This window comes from Choloepus didactylus, chromosome X (assembly GCF_015220235.1).
Source record: "Choloepus didactylus isolate mChoDid1 chromosome X, mChoDid1.pri, whole genome shotgun sequence".
Lineage (NCBI taxonomy): Eukaryota > Metazoa > Chordata > Mammalia > Pilosa > Megalonychidae > Choloepus > Choloepus didactylus.
In genome coordinates this window covers 29,938,529-29,965,470 of record NC_051334.1, presented here as the reverse complement: position 1 = coordinate 29,965,470, position 26,942 = coordinate 29,938,529, and the positions used below count along the sequence as shown (strand labels likewise).

The window sequence follows — 26,942 nt, the reverse complement described above, 5'->3', positions numbered from 1 at the left end:
TCATCTAGATTCAGTTCCTAACAAGTGATTCAGGCTTAATAAGGATGTAACATAATATGCAGTATTTCTTTCATATTATGACTGTACCAGGTACTTGAAGGAATTCTATCAGATCAATAACATTTCTGATCTTTTAATTGGGAAGGCTGTCAGGATAAATAAAATGACACTAATGGGCAAAAAGTGATGGACTTATATACATACACCAGGAGAGCAAGCCACTTCATGTGCTTTGGCTTTTATTATGAAATATTTGAAGCATACAGAAAAATAAAGAGAATATAGTAAATATGTGTATCCACCATCCAGCCTTGCCAAACCTTAAGATTTTGCCATTTTGCTTCAATTAAAATTTTTTTCTTTAAGGAAACAAAAAACATTTCAGATTCCAGTAAAGCCCTTTCCCCTCCCTTCCTCTCCAGAGGTAACCATCATCCTAAACTTAGTAGCTTGTTTTAGACTTCTCTTTCACCTGCATGTGTCCATATACATGATATCTAGTATTGTTTTGCATGTTAAAAATTTTATATAAGTTCTATGAACATCGAAGATCTATGGAATACTTAAAGTTTGGGGAAAAAAGAAAAATAAGTACAATTTTGGGAGGACTTTAGAACTATGGATGATTTTCTACTCTTCCGACCTCTTTTGTATTCCAATTTGTCTAATTATCAGAATTATTATTTTCAAACAGACAATTTTATAAAAAAATTAAAGTACACAGGAATGCTTTTTTTGGTTAAGAAAAGAAAAAAAGATCATCTTTGGATACTGAGAAACAAGTGCTACAGGGAGGACACTTGTAAATATTCACCATCCTTTGAGTAAGATTTACAATTAATTGAAATCACAAACAAATTACAAATCTATTGTTTCCTCCCATAAGCTTTGTGGTAAAGAAAGAGATGTGGTGGCAAATTAAAAGCTAAAGGTTTAAATTGAGGTTGGTGAAAAGGATTATGATACACATATGAAATTAAACCTTTTAAGAAAATGAAGAAACAGCACACTTAAAAGGTTCCACTTGGGGAAAAGTCAAGTTACTGATAATAATGGTAGTATTTTTTGCTTAATACTTTCAGAAGACTGCCTCCTCATTTATCAAGTCTTTGGGGTAAGAGTTTACTGCATCCTTTAATACCAGAATATTCTATTGGACAGACCATGACAACTCCTGGGGAGGTAGATGGAAGGGCAAATCTTTCATTAAAATCTTTTATGTATTAGTGACTAAAGCATTTTTCTTATTTCCAATATTAAATACTTGAGAAAAAGTGGAAGAAAAAGAAATTAAATTTATTAACCTCCATTTTCCAAGGAGTAAACAGAATTCATTTTCTTCAGAGGTCTCATTTCAGGGATCACCAACTCAGCCTTCAGGGAATAGGCATTTACATTTATTTTACATAAATGAAAATTTAAAACTATGTTCTTGTTTTAAACAAACCTGTGGGTTGAGTCTGACCTGTGGGTCACTAGCTTGAAATCTCTGAGCTTTATTGAGATACAATTCACAACTCAACGTACAATTCAGTGTTTTTCAGTATCTTCACAATGTTGCACAACCATAATCTGTCTAGTTCCACAACATTTTCATCACCCCCAAAAGAAATCCCATTCCCATTAAACAGTTTCTCTCCATTGTCCCCATCTACCTTGTCTCCATGGATTTGCCTATTCAGGACATTTCCTATAATTGAAATCATACAATATGTGGTCTTTTGTGTCTGGCTTCTTTCACCAAGCATGTTTGCAGGTCTTGCCATGTTGTAGCATGTGTCAGTATTTCATTCTTTTCAATGGCTGAATAATATTCTATTGTGTGGATATATCACATCAGTAAATTGACATTTGGGTTGTTTTTACTCTTCAGCTATTATGAATAATGCTGCTGTGAACATCCGTGTATGACCGCTGAATTTAGTTCAAAAATAAATTGTTTTGTAAATTATTTATATAGTAACACTTCACTATTATATATACTAACAATGAATATATTTAAACTACATATTTATAGTTTAAATATATATAAAATTCTACCCCCACTGTCTCCCACATGCCTGGTTATCACCTTTCTGACCCAGCAGGTAAGCAATATTACAGATTCTTACATGTCTTTCCAGCATGGACAAATATATATATTTTTAAACAGAAAGGCAGCACACTGCTCTGCCTTGTGCTATTTTCACTTATCTTGGAGATGTTCAAACATGTTTCTAGATACCGTTCTGTCTTTCTATTGCACTATAGTTTAACCAGTCTCCTAAAAAGTTTAATATGTAGAAGTCTCTGTAACAAATATTCCCAAAAGATAACTCAGAATATAAACACAATGTAATCTCCTTTGGATTTCTCCTGGTACATAAGTAGGATTATATAAATTGTTCCAAAACACTTGTATGTATTTGACAGCCTCAAAAACATATAAGCAAAAAATCTAAAAAAGCGAGACCAACAGAACTGTGGGCAGTTATCTAAAGCAATATGCATCAAGAAGAAAAACTCATGAATTTCTTTATTTGTGATGGTTTCTAAAATCTATCTTCCTAATTTGAAGGGCAAATTTACACAAAAGAGAAAAATAAACAGCTTAGCTACACATTTACAGCCTTTTTTAACAGGATATATCCATTACACTAAAATTCAGCCATCTACACACCTCATTTCCCATCTAAAAGAAAATGAGAATAGAATGTATTTTATTTTAAACGGGACATAGAGGCGAAGTGCCAAGAATTAAAGCATAACCTTACAGTTTTAATTTCACACTCTGAATATAAAAAAACAGCAATTCCTAAAATCATGAAAGTGTGATGAAATAACCACAAGAAAAAAAGGACATTTAAGTTAATTCATTCTTTCTTTATATAATGAAAACAGATGTACTTATAATTTCAGTCTTCAGATGATATATTTCATAAGATCATTATTCATTTAAAATAGTACATGTTTACAAAGAACAGTAAACTTTCATGGTTGTTTATAAAATGGTACATGAAAGAATGACCTATATAAGGAAATAAGGGTCTCATCAAAAAAGATTGTAAATTATTATTAAATATACCACAATGTTAAAACCCTCATAGCTCTCTATAGGAAAATCAATAGATAACTTATCTTTCTGGGAAAAAAGCATTTAGCATTAGAAATATAAAATGTAAACTTTATAAGGAGAGGCTAGGCCTCCCTATGGTTGTGCCTAAGAGCCTCCTCCCGAATGCCTCTTTGTTGCTCAGATGTGGCCCTGTCTCTCTAGCTAAGCCAACTTGAAAGGTGAAATCACTGCCCTCCCCCCTACGTGGGATCAGACACCCAGGGGAGTGAATCTCCCTGGCAACGTGGAATATGACTCCCGGGGAGGAATGTAGACCCGGCATCGTGGGACGGAAAACATCTTCTTGACCAAAAGGGGGATGTGAAAGGAAATGAAATAAGCTTCAGTGGCAGAGAGAATCCAAAAGGAGCCGAGAGGTCACTCTGGTGGGCACTCTTATGCACACTTTAGACAACCCTTTTTAGGTTCTAAAGAATTGGGGTAGCTGGTGGTGGATACCTGAAACTATCAAACTACAACCCAGAACCCATGAATCTCGAAGAGTTGTATAAAAATGTAGCTTATGAGGGGTGACAATGGAATTGGGAAAGCCATAAGGACCACACTCCACTTTGTCTAGTTTATGGATGGATGAGTAGAAAAATAGGGGAAGGAAAGAAACAGACAAAGGTACCCAGTGTTCTTTTTTACTTCAATTGCTCTTTTTCACTCTAATTATTATTCTTGTTATTCTTGTGTGTGTGCTAATGAAGGTGTCAGGGATTGATTTGGGTGATGAATGTACAACTATGTAATGGTACTGTGAACAATCGAAAGTACGATTTGTTTTGTATGACTGCGTGGTATATGAATATATCTCAATAAAATGAAGATTAAAAAAAATATATAATACAAAACTATGGTAATCAAAACACCATGGTACTGGAACTCGATAGACATATAGATGAATGGAATTGAATTGAGAGTTCAGAAATAAACTCTCTCATCTATGGCCAACTGATTTTTGACAAGGGTGCCAAGTCAAAAATTGATTCTGGTGATGAACACACAACTGTATGCACAACTGGTGATGAACTGCTGTGAATAATTGATTGTACACTGTGGATGACTGTAGGGTATGTGAATATATCTCAGTTAAACTGTATTAAAAAATACATGAACAATGGGGGAGGAAGGGAATGGGATGTTTTGGATATTCTTTTTTATTTTAATTTTAATTTTATTTTTTGGAGTAATGAAAATGTTCAAAATTTGATCATGGTGATCAAAGCACAACTGTATGACGATACTGTGAACAACTGATTGTATACTTTGAATGATTTTATGTTATGTGATTATATCTCAATAAAATTGCATCAAAAAAAAAAGTGAAAAAAAAATGTAAACTTTATATATGAATTTAAAAAGGAATACATTTAAACCTTGCATTGCCAGTAGCCCTCTATTTTGTAGAAAACAACAAAAATAAGATACTTTTTGAATATATGTAATTCAAAATCAAAAATTAATTTTTAGTTTTCCCTTTATTGGCAGCTTTTGATGCATTTTTAGGTTTTGGTTCCCAGAGGGCATTTTTTTTTAACAAATCTTGAAGCTGCACCTCTGTCCAGCTTGCCAGCCTTTTTCCTGTTATTTCTTTGACTCTGTTCATGTATACTCTGGTTCTTTCCAATTCCTGCTTTACTGAATGTTCCTTAGGATTAACTCCTTGAGTTGCCAAAGAAACCGAAAACATTGAATTTAATGTGTATGCAGAAACTAAATCCACTTCTGCTAGTTCAAGTGGGTGCAACTTCTGCAACAACTCATTTCTAGAAACAGACATCATGGTCTTGAGCATCTCATCCACAGCACCAATGGAATTCTCTGTTGATAAATATTTATGAATTTATACTGGATAATCTTATTAATGTCTTCACCTGCTATTATAACCAATTAGCTTGCCTTGGACTCCAGTCTCCTGTGGAAAGCGGTCTGATGGCCATGGTGTCAATAGCGCGCCAGCTTGGCCTGTAGCGCGAGCGTTGCTCTTCTGATAACCTTATGCTGCTCGCTCCACCCCTTGGCCTTTTTCTTAATCAGTCTCCTTTTGAGGTATGTTTTTGTTGATTTAAATGATATATTTATGAAATCTACTTGTAAACTGGTCATACAATAACAACCAATGAGATAAATATAAGGTTAAATAATGAGGAATAAATAAGCTACTTAATTTTAATACTAAGCTTAATTTAAATACTAATTAAATACTAAATTTAAATTAAATTTTAATTTAAATACTAAAAGGCCTGAAACTGTCTTTTAAAATAAAATATTGTCATTCTCCCAATGATTATGCTGTCAGGTAGAACTAGTTATCTGAAATGGAATGAAAAATGGCAATTAAAGATACTGGTCTAGTTGAGCAACTTCTTAAACCAACTTCTGCCTCTTAAAATACTTATCTTTATAGCCCTTCAATTTAACTTAAATTGTCATTTTCATTAAACCTGATAAGAGGGAAATCTCAGGAAATTGTTTGTCTATGGTATTTGGCAATCTTAATCACAATGCCAGAAATGAGATATGCATCTAAAAAGTATACACCAAGTAGCAATCAAGTTGGTTTAAAAAGTCACTCAGTTTTCCAGATTGTTTATTTTATGTGAATGTATTATGAAAGTTGTTAGGTTGTAAGAACAAAGGATCACATCAACTTCATTATTTAAATATTAGTTAATACAAGCTATTAAAAACTTCCAGTTAAAATTTATTTTTGTACTTCTGTTTACTATTAAGGTAAATACTACCTACTTCACTTCAATGTCATTAGTGTCTGCCTGTGCTGTGACAACTTTTATTAAGTGGTTTATTTTAAATAGCTATCATTCTTCATTACCACTGGTTAATGTTCCACAGAATTGAGCTTTGGGCACTTCAAAAGAAAAACGCTAAAAAATTCTGAGATATTGCTACAGAAGCAAAGATCTATTATTTGTTTTACTGATTAGCTGGAGAACAAAAGGTGGAGGCTATCAAAAATAGTGATGTACTAGAGAAGCTGGAGCACAGACTGAATCCAGGAAAAGGTCATGATTAGCCATATGAGACCCTACTGATAATGGTTGTTGACCTTGCCAAGGTATTTTCTGGAAATGCTGAGATGAGACAGTGTAGTCTTTACTAATTGAGTGATTAAAGTACTCATCATTTCTAGAAACTACTTCTTCGACTGTTGGTTAATTCTTCCAAGTGTGCCTCATCAAGTGCTAACAGCTGAATTTCTTATTTCTTAAAGCATTTTTCTTAATTTTGATCTAAGCTTTAGTCTGTAAATGAGAAATGCAAGGAAGAATGAGGGGCCAATTTATTTTAAGTAAATTTATCATTAGATATCAACATGTATAATTTCAAATATAATTTATAAATCTTGCAATTTGTAGAAAAATTAACATAACCCTAAAATTATTTTCACAATTATTTACAATTCAACCTGCATTTGTAGAAATGTAATTATGTTAAAAAATACCTCTGTGACCAAGTAATAATTCACAGTACCTTTATAATATTTGTTACTTAAGTGGCAGCTACGTTTTAAAAACCAGCAGACTGACTAATTTACAAACAGCACAATCAGAACTGCAAACAAAATTCCAAACAAAACAAAAGCTTTTATATTTTCCTATTTTTAGCACTGCTTGAAGAAATTAATTAGGAGGCACTATTTTCTTAGTTGTATTAAAGAAGCAAAAAATTAAAGATATTTTAAAAATTGATGCTAAGAAGCTAGATTAGGTAGATTCATGTAATACTATATTCATGTAATACTAAATATTTTCAATAAATCTTGGTTTCATTGGAAGGCATTTCTAACAGGAAGCCTTTTTCAGTTGTAATATGACAATAAGCAGAGAAAATTCTCTGTCATCTCAAATAGAAATTATAATTTCCTTACCAGCAGTTGATAATGTATTTGGATTGAGAGTCTTGGCTTGATTTCTAATTATGATTTTTTTCTACTTAGGTGTTTTATCTTTTTTGACAAACTCTGATCCCCCAAAAGGATCCCAGATATGTCTAAAATTAATTCAAAGGGGGAAAAAACATTATTTGGATGAGTACTTCTGTTTGAAAATAATGTTTACTGGCGTATTCCACAGTTTTTTTTTCTCAGCAATTATCCAACTCAGATAATTAAATAAAAAGGTAAGGTATAAGAAATATAGTTGAAGTCACAATAAAGTACATTTTCTTTTCTTGACATAGAATGAATATATATATTTATTTATTTTTAAATTTTAAATGCTGGCTCTTTAAGAAAAAGTTTATTTTCTGGTAAATAGTATTGTTTAACCGTTGGCAAAAATGTATACAGGTGTTTCCCCAAAATATTTATATACATACTGGTACAGTTAATGAACCATAATGGACAAGCCCCATTATAACCTACTGAATACAATGTGCTCTTCATTTATAAATGGGCTACCCTCAGTATATAAAACATATAGGCATGTATGTTACACATACAAGGTAAAAAATGTAAAAAGGAAAGATGAAAAGAAAAAAAGAAGGAACAAATATATCCTTCCCTATAAGATCCAGACAGCAATTCAGTATAATTTGTAAGACTGTGTAAAATGTCTGAAGAATTTCAGGTTTGGCAAATACTCTTCAGGAAAATATCTAAACTATAAAGTATTACATTTTGATTTCAAGAATTTAGGAGACGTTTCCATTAAACATTCAATGAAGATGTTGTGGTCTTGCTAACATGTAGAAAAGAGGACTTCTGAACCTGTTAACAACAAACAAAAAGTCCCTCCTTTTTTAGTTAGTTAATATAACATTTGAATCAAGTGTGCATATTTCAGAGAATCAAATCCTGGTCCATTAGCATTTGAAAATGTTGGGTGAAGGATTCCATGGACAGGATCTGAATTCTTCCTAGATCTTAGAGGGAATGGGGCAGGATATTATGGCAATGGAGGGGGTCAGCCCCAAAGATAGCCAGCCCAACCTTAACTATCGATGTTAAAAAACACACCAAATGTTTCTATAGCATTCTTTCTGCTGCATTTTCTTTATTTCAAGCCACCTGTTTACTTGGAGGGTCATGCAGCAAGTGGCTTATAAATAAAATCAGAGTCTATGAATAGTGCCACCACATTAAGAGGCAGAATTGCTGGATTCTCTTGTTGCGTATAAAGCTCGCTTCTTGGGAATCCATGAGTTGGTATTATTTACGGGACACCTAAAACAAGGGACAAAAACCATACAGGTCAATAACACATACATGCAATGAAGACTATACATTCATTTATTGAGCTAGAAATTCCATTTGCTTTCTAATTCTTGCCTCACCATCAAAATGCAACAAATATTACTAGGTAAATTCCAAAACTGTTGGCAAGGCAAACAGTTCCCACTGTTTTCATATCTCAGCATATGTCACCAGAGAAGAGGACCTAAAGATGGTGACAATACGCATTTTGCAAGCCTAGGAATTTGGACACTTAACATATCCTTTAGCTTAGAGAGATGCTACATGTCTCAATTTTCATAGAGACTAGGCCTTTTCATGCTATTGGGGTACCAAAGGGCAGACAGAGAAAATAAATAAAAATATTCAGCAGCAATGTTTTTTTTTTTGTTTGTTTCCTTTTCCAGACCTTCACTTCACAGCTAAAAATATTCAGGATAATGAAAAATAATAGAATTTTTTCCAAAATGGCATAGATAATGTTTTTCTGGGAATGTTTAGGCTCTCCCACCAAACATTCCTGAGAAACAGAAAGAGAATAGACATCTGCTAATTCTGTGTAGATTATTACACAGAAGTCCTTTGTAAGGTGTAAAGCACTAATACCCACATAAGGTTTTGTTATTATGGAAGCAAATTTATCCTGAACATGCTTGAAAATGAAGAATATGGACAAAGGAAATATAATCCAGCTTTAAATTCTCATGGAAGTAACCAAAATTTTCTTATTAAAAGATAATCTAATGTACTGATGTAAATAATTTTCATTCCATATTTATACACAGCACTAAACTGATGATAAGCTGAATTAAGGCTTGTCTGATTTCTATAAACAGATGTTCCCCCACATCAATAAAGTTTAAATTTTACATTTTAAACCCAGCTCATCATACAATTAATTAAGAGAGAGAACTCTTTCCATAATCATGAAGATTTTAAAACATGTTTCACTTTCTTGGAAACATATGGAATGAGAAGTCAGTCATTTCCATTTAAGCCATTAATTTTAAGAAAAATTGAGCTATCATCAGGAAAAGCTTACAAAAATGATTATTATATTTTAATGAACATAGGCTATGTAATTAATTTCAGACCAGGCTGAACAATTTTATGCATATTAAAATATTCAGAAGTTAATATGCAAAAATAATTCAATTTTAATTTTAACCCTAATTTAAGTAGTGATTTTTAAAACTTTATTTCCCAAAATGTATTCTTTTAACTAAAATAAAAGTGACTATAAATCTTCCCCATTTTTTGGAGTTTTACAGGAACTCAGCTGACACATTCTGGTTGAAATTCTTACCAGAATTGAAACATTAAGACTTGTTTTGCAAATTTTCAGGAGTAAGAGAAGCAATTTATGTACATTTGAAAGTCAATTTAATTAATGGTCAGAAAGTCTTTTCATATAAGCATTCACATTAGTGCTTTTGCTTATTGCTGCAGTGACAGCAGAATGTAGTCCCTCAAAGAAATCATCTACTAAAAAAAAAACAAAAAAAGATTAAGCAGAGTCACAGTCCTTAACTCTGATTGCCCCAAGACCCTTGATTGATTTTCCAGGTCCCTAAGCATAGGAATGAAAAGCAATGAAATATTTCCTGCTGAGTTATACACAAATACATTAAAACTAACTAATAAAAATGTCTGATTTAAAGAGTAACTAACCTGAGATGTACCTTGCTCCGATTAACATTACCATGCTACTCACTATAAAAAAGCCCAAGGGCAGACTACAGAAGATACTAGGGTCACCTGTGGTCATCCAAGTAGGAGGGAATTCCAGTCAAGCAAACCAAAAGAGAGACACATAATTACAATATTTGTGTTAAGAATCACATGATAGCAAAACAAAATGTTACAAATATAGTATATTCATAAAAGCTAGCAAAGAGTTATTACTTCAAATCAAAAATAAAATCAATATTGAAGGCTAATGACAGTAAACAAACAATACAGATAGCATGCCACAAGTAGCCAAGAACATAATACATATAGACCAACATAAGCCTTCCACTGGCAAAGCCAAAGAGAGCCTATGGAGAACTTTTTGGGAGGCTGTTGATTTTGGCTTTCTTGATTCTTCTCCACATGGTGCTAAATGAGCAATTCAATTCCCCCAAAGTTTCAATTATAGATCCTTTGGCTATCAGAGAAGATTTATATTAGTCTACTGAAAATGTACTGTGAATCTTCGTTTTGCTAAAATATTGTTCTAGTTTTATTTTTAAATAGAATGTGGTTTTAAGGCAATGCGCCTGACAATTAATTAATATTATTACAATTCAAAGGCTAACTTGTATTGATATACATTGAAACAAAAAACTACCTGAGAACATGGTTGTTTTGATATTTTCTAACCTGAATTCTCCTGAAATCCATTCCTTAAAGGAATATTCCTCATATATAACCTCATATATAACCAAATATAATTCTGCTTCTGTTATTTTTCAAGTAAAAAACAAGGTTTCTCTTTGTTCCATATTTGTGGAGACCATATTTTAATTTGATTTTGGAAAAGGGGAGCATAACCTATCAGTTTTTCTAGGTTAGAATAATGTATTTCCTGATGTGGTAACTGAGTTCTAGTTTGAGAAGAAGATCCTGAGGCTGGACTGCATTCATGAGTCCATATCAGTTTGGGTGGCATTAATTTAACAAAGATATTTCCTTTTTGATGAAATACATGTATAATATACTTGCTATTTGATAGCCCTGTAATGCATATTGAACCAGTTTGCCCTGTTTTCAAAATGTGGTTTTGATGGGTTTTGAGTCCAAAGCCAAGAGTCATCATTTATGATAAGCTCTCTCTCTCAAAAAGATCAAACCCTCAATCGCTTCTACGACATTTGAAACACACACCAAAAATACATTAAAAAATAGTTTACAATGGATTCAAATATAGTTAGTTACAAACAAGAAAGTAAACATAAAACTGCTTCAAAATTGGCACAATGCTTTGGAAATTAAGCAAACATAATATTTTTTTCCCATAAATTAAAGCAATTTAAAGAAACCAGGTAGCAATTCTAATATCCTTTCAAATTTATTAAAATAGGATTCTATCTTTATTGCTATTATCATATATCCCATAAAGGAATACAATTAACATTTCATTAATTGAATATATTCTGAGATTATACAGATTAGAGCTACAAAAAATTATATTGTTTTTCATAAGCCTATTAAAAAAAATTTTCAAACTAGCTTAAATCCATGGCATTCTAACTAAAACAAAAATTAAAAAGATCTATAAAGCTCTCAAAAAATCAAATTACTTTTATCATCAATGCTGATGGATTGAAATGAAGAATTCATTCATTTTTCTTGGAATTTTAAATTGACCGTAAATTACAAGAAGGGAAAAATCATCAATTGGCTTTGTGGAAATTTTGCAATTAAATTTATATCTTCAACTGTAATAAGAACTTTCTGTGTGTGTTTGTGTGTGCCTGTGCATGTTTGTGCCTTGGGGGTGGGGGTGAGGACTGTGTCACTTTAAACTATGCAACTAGTCAAGGAAATCATATAACTCACCTTCTCTTAACCATTAATTAATTAAAAGAAGTCAGGGCCATGTGTTTTCTATCTCACACAGTGCTAGGAAAATCCTTATGATTGACAAATTTGATTGTAAAGTTCCTCAAAATTACAAGCAGTCTTAGCAAGAAAAGCTAGATATCTTAAAGGGGTTCTATAATCACTTCGGGGTTGGAAGAAAGGTTTTATTTAATTTATAAACACTTCTACAAAGGATAGGTTTCAATATGTAAATGACCATTGTTACATTGGTTATGTTTCAAATCTTTCATTTAACAAAGAACTAAAATTTTATGTCATATTTTTCACTTATGGCTGTTTACAACTAAATGGTTTACTTCAGCTGAATACCTCCCTAGCTAGGAGTTTGGAAAAGGCGAAAAAAAAGGTAGGAAGCTTCTACCCTGCTACCTAAGTGACTGAAAAAAAGTCCTCCATGTACTGCCAAGAGTATTTCCCAATCTATAATAACACTTCTCATTTACTATGTTTGGTATGTTTCTTCCTCTATGATTCCAAAAGAAGTCCCATTATGTACATTTGCTGAATACTTAGAATCAGCCTAGGAAATAGTGGAATATATTCTGAAATTAATATAGCTTTTGGATGTTTCAGCCCCCCAAAAAGGCAGAGTAGACATTGAGAGAAAAAAGAAAAAAGTATCTCATTGATTTTTTTTCATTAAAAAGAAGCCATTGATTGTATACTTTGGGTGGATTGTACAGTGTGTGAATATATCTCAATTAATAAAAAGCTAGAAATAATTTTGCTTTTGGAAAATGAAGTTATCAATGGAAGTATAAGGAATAAACTAAAGAGGAAATTATGGCAGGATAGTTAAAAGTATTTATATCAACCTGATAATTTACAAGTTATGTTTACAACTTTAAAGTATTTTCAAAATGTAAGAGAAACTGGACATAGGATAATGCTTTTCTTCAGAGCAGCCAAAAGATATTCCTTACTAAGTGTAAATGGCTTAATATTTAAATAAACTATTTATCATACTAAGAAAAAAAAACAATAATAAACAATAAAAACATCTTTACCACTTTCAGGAGACTGACTTGTAACCCAGCCCATTGACTTCATCACAGCTTTCTTCCATGTAGAATAACGAATTTCACTTTCTAGAATTACAAGGTAGAAAAAACACACATATGAAAAGGCAGTTTATTGAAATTTTGTAAGCACCATTCCTAGATTCACTCAGCATTCTTGACAAATTGTTGCACATATGAATCTGAAGTTGGGCTTCACCATGACATGGCTTTGGGAGGGTACAGCTGCTGATGACAGATAGTGCCTGGGAGAGAAACTGGCTTGGAAGTTGGAGTGAAAACCAGCAGGGGAAGTTCAGCATGGAATCGAGGAATGAAGGGATACTTGGGAGGAGAAACAACAACAAAGAAGATCGGGGACTTTCACAAACAAACATGAATTGGTGGTGGTGGTGGTGGTGGTGAATCTTGTTTTCTCTTTTTTTGGTGTTGGTGTTGGGGAGAGGGCTGAGGATGAGGGGAAGGGTATGTTATAATGTAGAAAGACTAGAAGGAAATTGTTTGGGGTCCAAAGGCCTTAACAAACATTGACTTCTCACAAGATACAAAATTTGCATTCCTATGAGCCCCCCACCCATCTTAAAGCAAGATTTCTTTATGGTGAAAACCTGCACTAGAAGGATTAAGCAAAAATGCACTCTGGGACCTCCACTCATGCATTGTACTTAACCATCTGAACCATGGGTGGCGTCAGTTCTCTCAAACACCCACTGGTCCCAGCGTCTCCCAATATACTTGAGACTCCTGAAGGGCAAGAAAGTCTCAGGCCTGTAGTAGGCTCTCAACAAATGTATGCTGGAAGAATGAACTATCTATATCCAGCTGCCCATTCATGCATGTACATTTGTGTGAGCAAGTGTGTGTGTTGTGGGGAGAGGGGATAGGGCGGGTGAAGGAAAAGGGCTATCAATCTAACTGACGATCTCTAGGCTAAGGCCTTAAAAAAACGGCAGAGATGGCTCTCCTCAAAAAACAGGAATCCTTAACACTTTGCACAAAACTTCTTTGCTTTAAGAGCGGAATTAGCATTTGTAGTCCATACACTTGCTCCAAATGTTATTTGCTTCGAACTTCATATTTTATCCAATATTCCAAAAGTTAAAAATTACTTACAGACAGAATATCAGATTTTGAAACACATTTCCATATCAAGGTACATAGTGTACTGTCTGACTATAAAATTACTGGTATTACAATTAATTTTCTTGTATATGGAAAAAAATGAATAAAATTAAACACTGGCATAGCTTTCCAGAAAATTAAACAAAAATGCATTTGAAAGCTTACTTCTCAATAGCTCTAAATCTATGTTGATGCTATTTTATGCATAGGTTTTAAATAGTAGACTATATTTAATATTACAGTTATAAAAATATTCTTTCATTAATTGTAACAAATGTATCACACTAATGCAAGGGGTTATTTGGTGGTATTTTGGAACTCTCTATATTATGCATGATTTTTCTGTAAATCTACAAACTTCTCTATTTAAAAAAAACAAATTTAATACAAAGAATCTTATTTTTCTACCTGTATCTATTTCAGTTTAATAGACGCATTACTGTATTTTAATAAAGGTGCCAATCAGGGCTTGTGACTTAGCTAAGCTTTGTTAGGACAGTGAATCAGATATTTAATGTCCATTTATTTAAATTGTTTCTGCCCTTGTTAGGCTAGCCCTGCTGTGCTTAAAAGTCACTAGAATGTTCCTTAGCTTAGCTATCATGTCCTAAAGCTGGGCCACTGGCACCAAAGATGATAGGCTGCAGCAAGTATATGGACTACAAATGCTAATTCTGCTCTTAAAGCAAGGAAGTTTGTGCAAAGGATTACTATTTTCTTAGGGGTGTGTGGCTAATAAATCTACCTTCTCATTTTTGATAAGGCTATTCTAACAAGCCATAACAATAGTGTGGCGGTACTATCCTGCAAGAAAGGACCGTACAAGTGATTTTAGAAATTTTTTAAATAAAGAACTATTTTTCTCATTTGTACTCACTCAGGGTAGCCCAACATGCCTATACAGATCAGTACAAAAATGGTAGCCAAATCTGAAAAGACAACATTTGCTATTTTACTTTGTTCCCTAATCTATGAAAAAACAGAAAGGCAAATGCCTTTGCACTAAATATGATCTTTTTCACAATATACCATTAAAAGCTTCAGTCTTTAAACATACCCTCAGCATTGATCTGTGGTTCAAACTGCTCCATGGTGACAGCTGACATATCTTCCGGATCCAGGCTCCAAACGCCTACTCCTTCTGCAGCCCCTGCTGCCATGGCAGCTCCCAGGGCAGTTGTTTCAGGCATCGAGGGCTTCACTGAGGGGAGAGAGCGCCATCAACATCTTTGCAGTTACACATGCCTAAAATACTCCTTCCTCCAAAAGAAACAGAGTTTAAAAGAAGGAAGGCTTACTCACCTACTGGGATATACAGAATGTCTGCTTGTAGCTGCATAAGAATTTTGTTGTTGGTCATTCCTCCATCTACCTGCAAATGACTGAGTGGAATTCCACAGTCACGGTTCATGGCATCCAAAATCTTAAATAAACCAGTGCAATTACATAATTAAACTCGCTGAAAATGGCAATCCTCCATTAAAAAACCCTCAATAGCTTCCCAAAGCATACAGAATAAAATTGTGACTTTTTATCCTGGTCTTCCAAGCCCTCCTTGGTGTGGACACAACCAACCTTTTCTCTCACTACACCAGTAAATGCACCCCTATATCCAGCCAAGCCAAAAAACTATTTTTGCACACTGTTTTCCTGCCTCGATGCCTATTTTTGTGCTATTCCCTTTGCCTAATATGTACCCCTCAGCATCCCAACTGTAAAATGTCCAGTGCCTGGCAGAAAATAGGAACTTAGAAGGTAATGACAGCTGGAAAAAAGAAGAAAGAAAACAAACCCCTTAAATTTATTAGATTACTGTATAGGTAGGCTTCATTTTTGATTAAGTATTTAATAAATTTCAGGCATAATATATATTTTGTTTAAAAATGATAAAAGTAGATTAAATACAAGAGAACAGGCCCCACATTTATTACCTCTCGGGTTTGGAAACAAACAGCTTCTAATGCAGCAAAAGCAATATGGCATTTATTGGTAAACTGAGTGAGACCACAGATTATCCTAAAAACACAAACAAAAATTTTAAAATTAGGGTGCGATAAACAATCACCAACCTGAAATGTCCTAAATAGAGAGATATGGAAAAGTTAAATCCGGTAGACAGACATGTGTGGGGAAAGAAAATTGGACATAAACATAAAATAATTAGAAAATTCCTCATAGTCCACAATCCTGCATGCACATATGAAAAAGTTCACGATCCACTGGAATACATGAAAATACTGAGCAAATCAGTATTCATTTAGATGATGTTCCTTTGCTACACAACTTGCAGATCCCCAGAAGGTAAAAGATACTAACACTAACATGAATATGGATATGATGGGTTATTGCCTGATGATTTATAACTTCTTGGAGCTTAAAGTTCTGAAATTATATTCTCCAAATAGAAAAGCCTTCTTCCACACTTTAAAATCATTTGAAAATAATGGGAAAATACACGTATTAATTGTGTAAATAAATCAAGACCCCAAAAAAGCACTCCATAGTTTCAATTCTTACCCTCTTGCACTGGGCTCCCAATAAGGTGCATATAATCCTGAAAATGCTGGGACGAAGTAGCAGCCATAAGAAGTACCTACTTCTTTAGCAAGTTTTTCTAATATTAAAAAAAAAAGAAAAAAATAACATTGATAATCCTACTTATTTTATTCAATAAACATACCTGTTTTTAAAAATAGGACAGGGCTTTTGGTTTTCTTTTTTTTTGGTATAGCAAAACATGTTCCTAATTACAGCAGTGTTCTAAACAGCAACAAACATTGAATATCCCCACTAAAATGTAACCCAGCTCAAGAAATAAAGGAACTGGATCACTTTCCTTAAGGTATTTTAGTTCATTTTCACTAATTTTAAGGTTGCTGATCAGGAGATAAAGGGGCCTCCAGTGCATCCTTAATCAGAAATACATTTCTGATTAGTCCACCTTCAGGCAAAGTTAAACAAGTGGAGGATGGAGTGGGTAAGGCGAATTCAAAATACTTATCCATAGAATGGAAATAGCCATGTTAATACTGAAATTATAGATACCTGAGTTTTAATGCTCACTCTAATCTAGGAGTTAAAACTCTCTCATCAGATAAATTTAACTGGACTACTTTACCTGCAGATTCTGATGGTCTTCGGTGCTCAATTTTACACTTGGGCAATTTTTATGTCAGTTTATTAATAACCACCAATAATTGTGGCCATTCATTGTTTCATAAATCTTCACAAAATATTCAGTCTTTTTATGTAAAACTCATAATAGGGATCCATATAGTTTAACGTAACATATGGATGGGGCACAGGACAAGTATTTACAGATTGTAGAGGTAAAACATTTAAAATTTTCATTATTGAGATTTTCTAATCCTTTGTTAGAATATACTCACCGATTTCCTCTGAGGTTCTTATGATTCCAAGATTGTCTCTTAGCCAGCGAATAACAGCACCAGCTATAGCTACAGAACCCTAAAGAAAAAAAAGGAATCTGAGAGAGAATATGCTATCACAAGAAAAGGTTTCTCTTGAACATATTCCCTGTGTATGATACTACCAGATAGATAAAAAATTCAAACCAACAATCTCAACTTTGGGAAGTCTCCAAACATGAAAAATAAGAGATCTTCTAATACAAATAGATTTGTCCAGGTCGCTAATAAAATTTTTTCATGGGACAGGAACAAAAAAGAACCCACCACACCCCTGGACCTGCCCCCATAGATGGACATCAGTCTGTTGAGCAATTTGCTTCTTGTACAGTTTTACCTCTTGCTAAACCACTGGGGCATATTATCACCTGGAATATATTCCACATTTTGTCCACAAAGCTATTAGGAGAGGGAACATTAAAAAGAAACAAGATAGCGAAGAAGGCAGCTACAAAGTAATTCTTCTTTACAACAAAAATCACCAAGAGTAGTGGGAAACTGTGGGGATAAGGAAGAAAACACATGATTTGGAGTCAGATGAACCAGGTTTGAGTCCCAGTTCTAGTACTCACTTTCTTACGTAGGCTTTCTGAGCCTCCATTTCCTCACCCATAAAATGGTGGTAACTATAACAACACTTACCTAAACAAACTAGTATGAGGCTCAATTTGAGATGATATGTGACGCTTCTTACCAAATGTAACTATAACCTTCATAAATTTTTTATTGCTAAAAAAGTATCAGATGAATGTCCATCAACTGATAAAAGGATAAATAAAATGTGGTGTGTATAAATAACACAATGGAATATTATTCAGCCATTAAAAGGAATGGAATGAAATACTGACTTATGCTATAAAACATGGATGAACCTTGAAAACATTATGCAAAGTGAAGGAAGTCAGTCAAAAATCATATTGTATGATTCCATTTATATAAAATGCCCAGAATAGGGATATCCATAGAGACAGAATGTAGATTAGTGGTTGCCTAGAACTGGCAGTAAGGCAAGTATTTCTCTTTGGGGTAATTCTAAAGTAAGATTGTGGTGATGGTTGTATAAGACTTTAAATACATTAACATTGAATTGTACACTTCAAAAGGGTGAATTTTATGGTATGTGAATTATATCTCAATAAAATTGTTAAAAAAAAAAAGGACCCTAAGGGCGAAAAAATAAATATCAGCACAAACCATTAGGAATGCCAAAAAATTTTTATTTTTCCTCTAATGCTTCATTCATATAGATTATTAATTTAAATTACTTCTACAGAGAAACCCCAAGCCAAAACTTCAGGTGGTATTAAGTGCAGAAACCGGAATGTTTTTACCTGTTGTCTACCTCCCTGTCCCCAATTCAATTAGCAGCTTAAATGAATTACAAATGGTCACCCTTCCTTGCTGTCAGTTTTCAGGATGTGATCAAACTAGAGAATGAATGTGTTGATACCTTCTATCATTCATAGCTTCTGTAAGGACAGGTCACTATATGTTACTGCAAAGCTGCAGAATACCACAATTGTTCTATTTAATTCAGTAGAATTTTTAGAAATAAAAAATTATTTGAGGAACATATTTGACATAACTGTGCAAAAATAGCCAGCCTTTAAGAATGGGACAAAAACAATTCAATAAGGGCCTCTAAACCAGCCCCCTCCTCTTGGCCCCCTCATGCCTCCCAGAAGGTCTTAATACACTTCCTAAATTTGATATGTGTATAATATATTTAGGTACTTAATGGAACCATTAAGGAGAACTAAGTGAATCTTTTTTTTTTTTTTTTTTTTGGTAGAGAAACTTAAGAATTTTACTCTCAAACTTCCTTTGGGAATAGACGGTTCAGAGACAGTAGCTGCCAAATGCTAGTAAATATATAAGATTTTTCAGACCAGCCCTGTCCAATAGAAAAATAATGCAAGCCACATATATAACTTAAATTTTTCTAGTCACCACATTAAAAAAGTTAACAGAAAAGGTAAATTAATTAATATATTTTACTTACCCAATATATATTTTTAAAAAATTCAAGGAACCTAAATAGCATCTAACCAAGAATATCACATATTTTCAATGGTTTTAGTTGAATTGAATCAAACTGAATTTTTAAAAAGCCACTGTACTAGAAGCCTGGTAATCAGGTTTTATGGCTATTAGCTATGGGACTTTTTATGTTTTGAGGAACCAAATGCTGGTGTACCTCACTTTTATGGAAAGGGTAGGATATTACATGCTTAGACAAATTATCTTTGAGAGGAAACAATATGGTTTTAGAAAAAGGAAAATCAAGGTTCTGAATTACAGTTAACTGGTTGAGAACCAGAGGGCATTGTTTAAGATTAAAATGAGGAAAAATTCGCAAAACCACTGTCAAGGCTCCAGATGAAAATTATTTTAAAGTTGGCCATCAGGAATGCCTAGGAGTGCTTTGTGGTGACTGAAGAAATAGATTCAATATAATGGAGTCAATATAAGGTAGAAAAAAACACTTATCCGAAAGAAGTATATAATTTTAGTACCAAAATTCCCAAAAGACACATGGTCTCTGAATTCAGAGACAAGAGATAAAATGGAAGAAGTATAATGTTTTGAAGATGGGCAGGAAAAGGAAGGGAACAGAAGCCTAAAATGATAGATAATCTACTTGCTATCAATTAAATTACTGTAAATTATGTACTAATTATAAAGAGCCAATATAATACTTCAGCACATCATCTACAAATACAAATCAACTCTTGTTCTAAAGCATGACCCTCTAGGAATGGTGTGTGCAAGTTTAATAGCTGTACTCTTAAGAAAGACACAATAGCAATGAGAAGGTGAAAAGGAAAATAGGAAGTATATAAAAACTGGACACAGACTGGAAAGTGAAAGGCTAAGAAATAGGCTATGGGAATATCAGATTAAAAATAATCAAGTACATGCAATATAATGTCATAGCAGGCAATGTTACTCTTCCTCAAAAGCTCCTTGATGTGAATGTCATGTGCAAAGTATATGTATAAAGTAGATATTTCAGTACGCAGTTGTAGTTTAAAAGGCAGGTTTAAAATTCAGTGGGTGTGGAACAAAATCATATATAATTAAGATTGTCCATAAATTTCCTAAAACCATCCATTAGGTACAGTAAACCTAGTTTTGTGTATACTATGTAATATGTATCTCACCTATGTAATTTACACAGTACCTAATTTGTGTATATTAGATTACAAATGCAAAGTCTATTTCTATAGCAGTTTTAATTGCATAGAAAAGAGAAAGGGACCACAGAGTTGAATTGGGGCGACATGATTTTTGAAATACAATACATCTTATAAATACTTCAGTAACAAGTTAGGGAATTAAAATCATTTGTTGCTTAGAAGGCATACTTTGCAAGACATACTTCTAGGCTGTTTTACTATTGCTTGATGAAGATTTTGATGAGATGAGTTCAATTGTTCATTTCTATGATTTCAGAGTTGTCCTATTTATTATAAATGAATGTTGAAGTAAACTGAAGTTGAAGATAAATACTTGATGAAAACTGACTAAGGTTTGAAATAAATAACCTGTTGGTTTCATGTCCCAGTAGCTCTTAATTTGATAGTATTTGAGAAACATTTCATTTTTGAAAGCTGCATCTGACGAGGACAATTATAGTTCTTGGCAAGTTGAGTTATTAAAGATTGTTGGATTGTTTTGATACATTGGAAGGAGTATGTTTGTGGCCTTTTTATAAGTTGTTCAATACTCTTGTGCTGCTGACATAAAAATACATCTTAACTATTTTTCAAAACAGACCTGGCAGGACCTGTTTGTTATTACTCCAATAGTTGGCATTACTGCTCTTTTTTACTTGATGTGACAAAGCTATACCTTCAAATATTCATTGATACTTTTTGCTAAATCAGACATGTATTCCTCCTCAGTGCAAATTAGCGAAGTTATCAAAGCTGAAATGTAATGCCTACCCAAATTGTGCTCTAAACTTGGTGTTTGGTAATCCAGGGACAGGAAGTCTATGGGAAGAACACTTCTGTGTGGCAACTAAAGTAGTTTCTCTGATGGCCTTTTCACACTCTGTAACATTCAAACATTTCTTCCATTTTTCATTTTCCTTCTTTCACTTTGTTTCACCTTACCCCATCATACTGATGGCACTGTGCCATTAAATAGTGTTTAGAGCTGATGAATTATCGATCCTTAATATCCTTTCCAATACACCACAAAACACTGTCCTAATCTGGATAATGACTAATTTGAACCACTGTTGCAACCCTGCAATACAGCATGTACTGCGAGACTTCCCCTATCTCTCTTATTCTCCCAATCCCCAACACGCCTTTAAAATTGTAATCAAAGGAATGTGACTCTGGGATTGTTAACTTAAGGATAAAAACACTGAATTTTATACTGTTTTATTAGTTTCAACCTTTTAAATAGATAGGCCTGTGGATTTTTATCCTGCAAATCGATTTACTGGTGGTTGTGATAGCTGAAATTTGTCAAATAGCCCTTCCAACATTAAATTTGTGAAATATACAAAAAATAAAATAAGATTGACCTACCCAACTGCTACTGAAGAAGAAAAAAAAGATTATAGTGCCTGTCTTGCTGGACTTTCTCCCTCCCTTTCTGGCTTTGAGGAAGCAGGTGGCCATGCTGGCAGATCACATGAGGCCAGGAACTGCAGGTGGCCTCTGTGAGCTGACAACAACCTCTGGCTGACAGCCCAAAAAGAAACTGAAGCCCTCACTCCTACAACTGCAAGGAAGTGAAATCTGCCAATAACCTGAGCAATCTTGGAAGCAGATCCTCCTCCAGTCAAGTCTCAGATGAGACCACAGTCTTGCCCAACACATTGATTGCAGCCTTGCGAGACACTGAGCAGAAGACTCAGCTAAGCTATGTGCTGGACTCTTGATGCACCAAAAATGAGATAATAAATGTATGTTGTTTTAAACTACTGAGGTTGTGGCAATAGATAATACCTAAAATGTAATATCTGGCTCAAGTGGGAATGATAGACTCTAAAAAGGAAATCTTAACATTACAATCATAAATTCTACCAAAGAAGAGGTGGGGGAAGGGACATTTAAAGAAACCAATGAGACTACACAGGGAACCTTGTTTGATGCTCATTTAAAAAGAAAAAAATGGCAAAACGTAGGATCTAGTATTTAAATACTATCTACTGAGTGCCTACCAAATGGCTGCTTGCTGGGATAGAATGGTGAACAAGACAGACAAGAACCATGACCTCAGGAAACATATCCTAGTGACAGAATACAATACATGGAAGTCTCAAGTCCTAAGCAAGTTTTAGCTCATAAACATATTAAAGGTCCCCAAAAGGACTTTTTGTTTCTGTGAAATAATATTTAGAAAAAGAAGATAAACAAGGAAAGGGAGAAGCACAGCTTGGGGAAGATTAAGAGATAACAGAGGGAATGCAGAACTATTCAACTGCTATTTTGCGTCACTCTCCTTCTGCCACCAAAAAAAATTTTCCAACTAGAAAGGGTGGGACAAATTTAATCAGTTTAAAAATGGTTTAAAGTCCTAGAACAACATATGCTCCAACTCCCTTTTACAGATAATGAAAATGGGAACTCATTTTTCCATGTTCCTGACATGTTAAAATGTTGGACCAAGATAAATCATAGATCAGGGACCTGGGAGGAAAAAGAGAGGAGTTTTCCTGGTCATGAAAAAGAAGAATGAATCCACATCAGTAGAGCATGTTGAGTTTGTATTTCACAAATCTCCTTTGTTCTAAAAACGGAAATAATGGGTGAAACATAATAAGAGAAAATCAAAACTAAAACAATATATATAAACCAGTGGAATCAATTTGAGAGTTCAGTAATAGACCCTCACACCTATGGCCAGCTGATTTTTTGACAATGCTGCCAAGTCCATTTAACTGAGGAAAAATAGTCTCTTCAATAAATGGTGCTGGGAGAACTGGATATCCATATGTAAAAGAATGAAAGAGGACCCTATCTCATGCCTTATATAAATATTAACTCAAAATGGATCAAAGACCTAAATATAAGAACCAGGACCATAAAACTAGAAAAATATGTAGGTAAAGTCTTCAAAATCTTGTGGTAGGCAATGGTTTCTTAGACTTTACACCCAAAGCCCAAGCAACGAAAGAAAAAATAGATAAATGGGACCTCATCAAAATTAGAAACCTTTGTGCTTCAAAGGACTTTGTCAGTAAAGGGAAAAGGCAACCTACTCAATGGGAGAAAATATTTGGAAACCACATTTCTGATGAGCATTAAATATCCAGAGTATAAGGAAATCTTACAACAAAAAAAAAGACAAACCCAATTTAAAAAATGGGCAATAGACATTTTTCCAAAGAGAAAATACACATGGCTAAACAGCACATGAAGAGATGCTCAACATCACTAGCTATTAGGGAAATTCAAATCAAAACCATAATGAGATATCATTTCACACTTACTGGAATGGCCACTATAGAAAAAAACAGATAAGTACAAGTGTTGAAGAGGATGTGGAGAAATAGGAACACTCATTCATTGCTGGTGGGAATGCAAAATGGTATATCCAGAAGAACTGAACTTTTTGAGTCCCATATATTAAGATTTCCCAGAAAAGGTGTTGGAAAATTTTCATTAGTTTTGAATGTCTGTCATATTATCCACATTGATTTAAAAGAACTTACTTTCCAAGAAACACATGAAAAAATGTTCAGCTTCACTAGCTATTAGAGAGATGCAAATTAAGACCACAATGAGATACCATCTAACACCGATTAGAATGGCTGCCATTAAACAAACAGGAAACTACAAATGCTGGAGGGGATGTGGAGAAATTGGAACTCTTATTCATTGTTGGTGGGACTGTATAATGGTTCAGCCACTCTGGAAGTCAGTCTGGCAGTTCCTTAGAAAACTAGACATAGAGCTACCATTCGATCCAGCGATTGCACTTCTCGGTATATACCCGGAAGATCGGAAAGCAGTGACACGAACAGATATCTGCACGCCAATGTTCATAGCAGCATTATTCACAATTGCCAAGAGATGGAAACAACCCAAATGTCCTTCAACAGATGAGTGGATAAATAAAATGTGGTATATACACACGATGGAATACTACACGGCAGTAAGAAGGAACGATCTCGTGAAACATATGACAACATGGATGAACCTTGAAGACATAATGCTGAGCGAAATAAGCCAGGCACAAAAAGAGAAATATTATATGCTACCACTAATGTGAACTTTGAAAAATGTAAAACAAATGGTTTATAATGTAGAATGTAGGGGAACTAGCAGTAGAGAGCAATTAAGGAAGGGGGAACAATAATCCAAGAAGAACAGATAAGCTATTTAACGTTCTGGGGATGCCCAGAAATGACTATGGTCTGTTAATTTCTGATGGATGTAGTAGGAACAAGTTCACTGAAATGTTGCTATATTATGTAACTTTCTTGGGGTAAAGTAGGAACATGTTGGAAGTTAAGCAGTTATCTTAGGTTAGTTGTCTTTTTCTTACTCCCTTGTTATGGTCTCTTTGAAATGTTCTTTTATTGTATGTTTGTTTTCTTTTTAACTTTTTTATTCATACAGTTGATTTAAAAAAGAAGGGAAAGTTAAAAAAAAAAAAAAGAAAAAGAAAAAAGACAAACAAGGAAAAAAAAAAAAAAGATGTAGTGCCCCCTTGAGGAGCCTGTGGAGAATGCAGGGGTATTCGCCTACCCCACCTCCATGGTTGCTAACATGACCACAGACATAGGGGACTGGTGGTTTGATGGGTTGAGCCCTCTACCATAAGTTCTACCCTTGGGAAGATGGTTGCTGCAAAGGAGAGGCTAGGCCTCCCTGTATTTGTGCCTAAGAGTCTCCTCCTGAATGCCTCTTTGTTGCTCAGATGTGGCCCTCTCTCTCTGGCTAAGCCAACTTGAAAGGTGAAATCACTGCCCTCCCCCCTACGTGGGATCAGACACCCAGGGAAGTGAATCTCCCTGGCAACGTGGAATATGACTCCCGGGGAGGAATGTAGACCCGGCATCGTGGGATGGAGAACATCTTCTTGACCAAAAGGGGGATGTGAAAGGAAATGAAATAAGCTTCAGTGGCAGAGAGATTCCAAAACGAGCCGAGAGATCACTCTGGTGGGCACTCTTACGCACACTTTAGACAACCTTTTTTAGGTTCTAAAGAATTGGGGTAGCTGGTGGTGGATACCTGAAACTATTAAACTACAACCCAGAACCCATGAATCTCGAAGACAGTTGTATAAAAATGTGGCTTATGAGGGGTGACAGTGGGATTGGGAATGCCATGGGGACCAAACTCCACTTTGTCTAGTTTATGGATGGATGTGTAGAAAAGTAGGGGAAGGAAACAAACAGACAAAGGTACCCAGTGTTCTTTTTTACTTCAATTGCTCTTTTTCACTCTAATTATTATTCTTGTTATTTTTGTGTGTGTGCTAATGAAGGTGTCAGGGATTGATTTAGGTGATGAATGTACAACTATGTAATGGTACTGTAAACAATCGAAAGTACAATTTGTTTTGTATGACTGCGTGGTATGTGAATATATCTCAATAAAATGATGATTAAAAAAAAAAAAAAAAAAAAAAAGAACTTACTTCCAATGCATAATACACTGGCTTGTCTCTTCCTAGTTTGTAAGCCACTGTGGTCAGAAGGCCGTGTTCAGAAAATACACACTGTAAGAAACAGAAAATAGATTTCAGTAGTTGGGACTACAAAAAGGTAGCATGAGAATATTTTTTAAAACTAAAATGACCTAGAATAATTCAATAAATGTACCCACTTAAAAAGAAATGACAAATAAATCTTACTAAGAATAACACATAAATTGTACAAAAAGCCTATTCTTTGTTAAATTAGAGTTGCATTAAGAATCTGATAATGTCTAAATTGCTCACTAACATGTTTAGAATCATGAATGTCACCAATTAATACTACAGATTTAAATAAATTCTTGCATGAACTGGCACAAATGTACGACACCGGTACAAAGAGTTAATAGTGGTATGTGGGGGAAAATACCTATTGCAAGTTACGGACTATAGTTAACAGTAATACCTTAAAATTCATTCAACAATAGTAACAGGTGTACCACACTAATACTAGGAGCCAATAATTAGGGGGAGATAAGAGATATGGGGTATTTTGGGTTTTCTTGTTTTGTGTCTATCTGATAATTTTCTTTTTGGAGTAATGAAAATGGTCTAAAATTGAGTGGGATGATGATTGCACAATTAAGTGATGATACTGTGAGATACTGATTGTATAATTTGGATGGAATATATGATAAATGAATATATCTCAATCAAATCTTCAAAAAAATAGAAAAAGAATCTGACAATGTCTCAATCTAGATTTCTCACTAACACAATTAAAAAAACACACATAAAATGCAAAGAACTTAAAATGGTTCTCACTAGAACCATTTAAATTTAGTAATGTATCATTTTTATTAAGCTTTAAATTAAAC

The 26,942-nt window shown here is 34.0% G+C and overlaps 1 protein-coding gene and 1 pseudogene across 4 annotated transcripts in view; both read right to left on the bottom strand.

Moving 5' to 3' along the window:
- Positions 1 to 4,455: 4,455 nt before the first annotated feature.
- LOC119522064 lies at positions 4,456 to 6,245 on the bottom strand (annotated as a pseudogene).
- A 141-nt stretch (positions 6,246 to 6,386) lies between these two features.
- LOC119523529 (glycerol kinase) overlaps positions 6,387 to 26,942 on the bottom strand; it is a 74,637-nt gene continuing 54,081 nt past the window's right edge. For 3 of the 4 annotated variants that reach the window (XM_037822332.1, XM_037822333.1, XM_037822336.1), the window contains 9 exons: positions 26,068 to 26,148; positions 17,413 to 17,491; positions 16,541 to 16,637; positions 15,955 to 16,039; positions 15,326 to 15,446; positions 15,081 to 15,224; positions 12,890 to 12,970; positions 9,966 to 10,052; positions 6,387 to 8,285 (listed from right to left, as the gene is read on the bottom strand). In XM_037822332.1, the coding sequence (XP_037678260.1) occupies positions 8,275 to 8,285; positions 9,966 to 10,052; positions 12,890 to 12,970; positions 15,081 to 15,224; positions 15,326 to 15,446; positions 15,955 to 16,039; positions 16,541 to 16,637; positions 17,413 to 17,491; positions 26,068 to 26,148 (786 nt within the window). In that variant the 3' untranslated portion in view covers positions 6,387 to 8,274. The remainder of the gene's footprint in view (positions 8,286 to 9,965; positions 10,053 to 12,889; positions 12,971 to 15,080; positions 15,225 to 15,325; positions 15,447 to 15,954; positions 16,040 to 16,540; positions 16,638 to 17,412; positions 17,492 to 26,067; positions 26,149 to 26,942) is intronic. The other variant, XM_037822334.1, reaches the window with a different exon arrangement.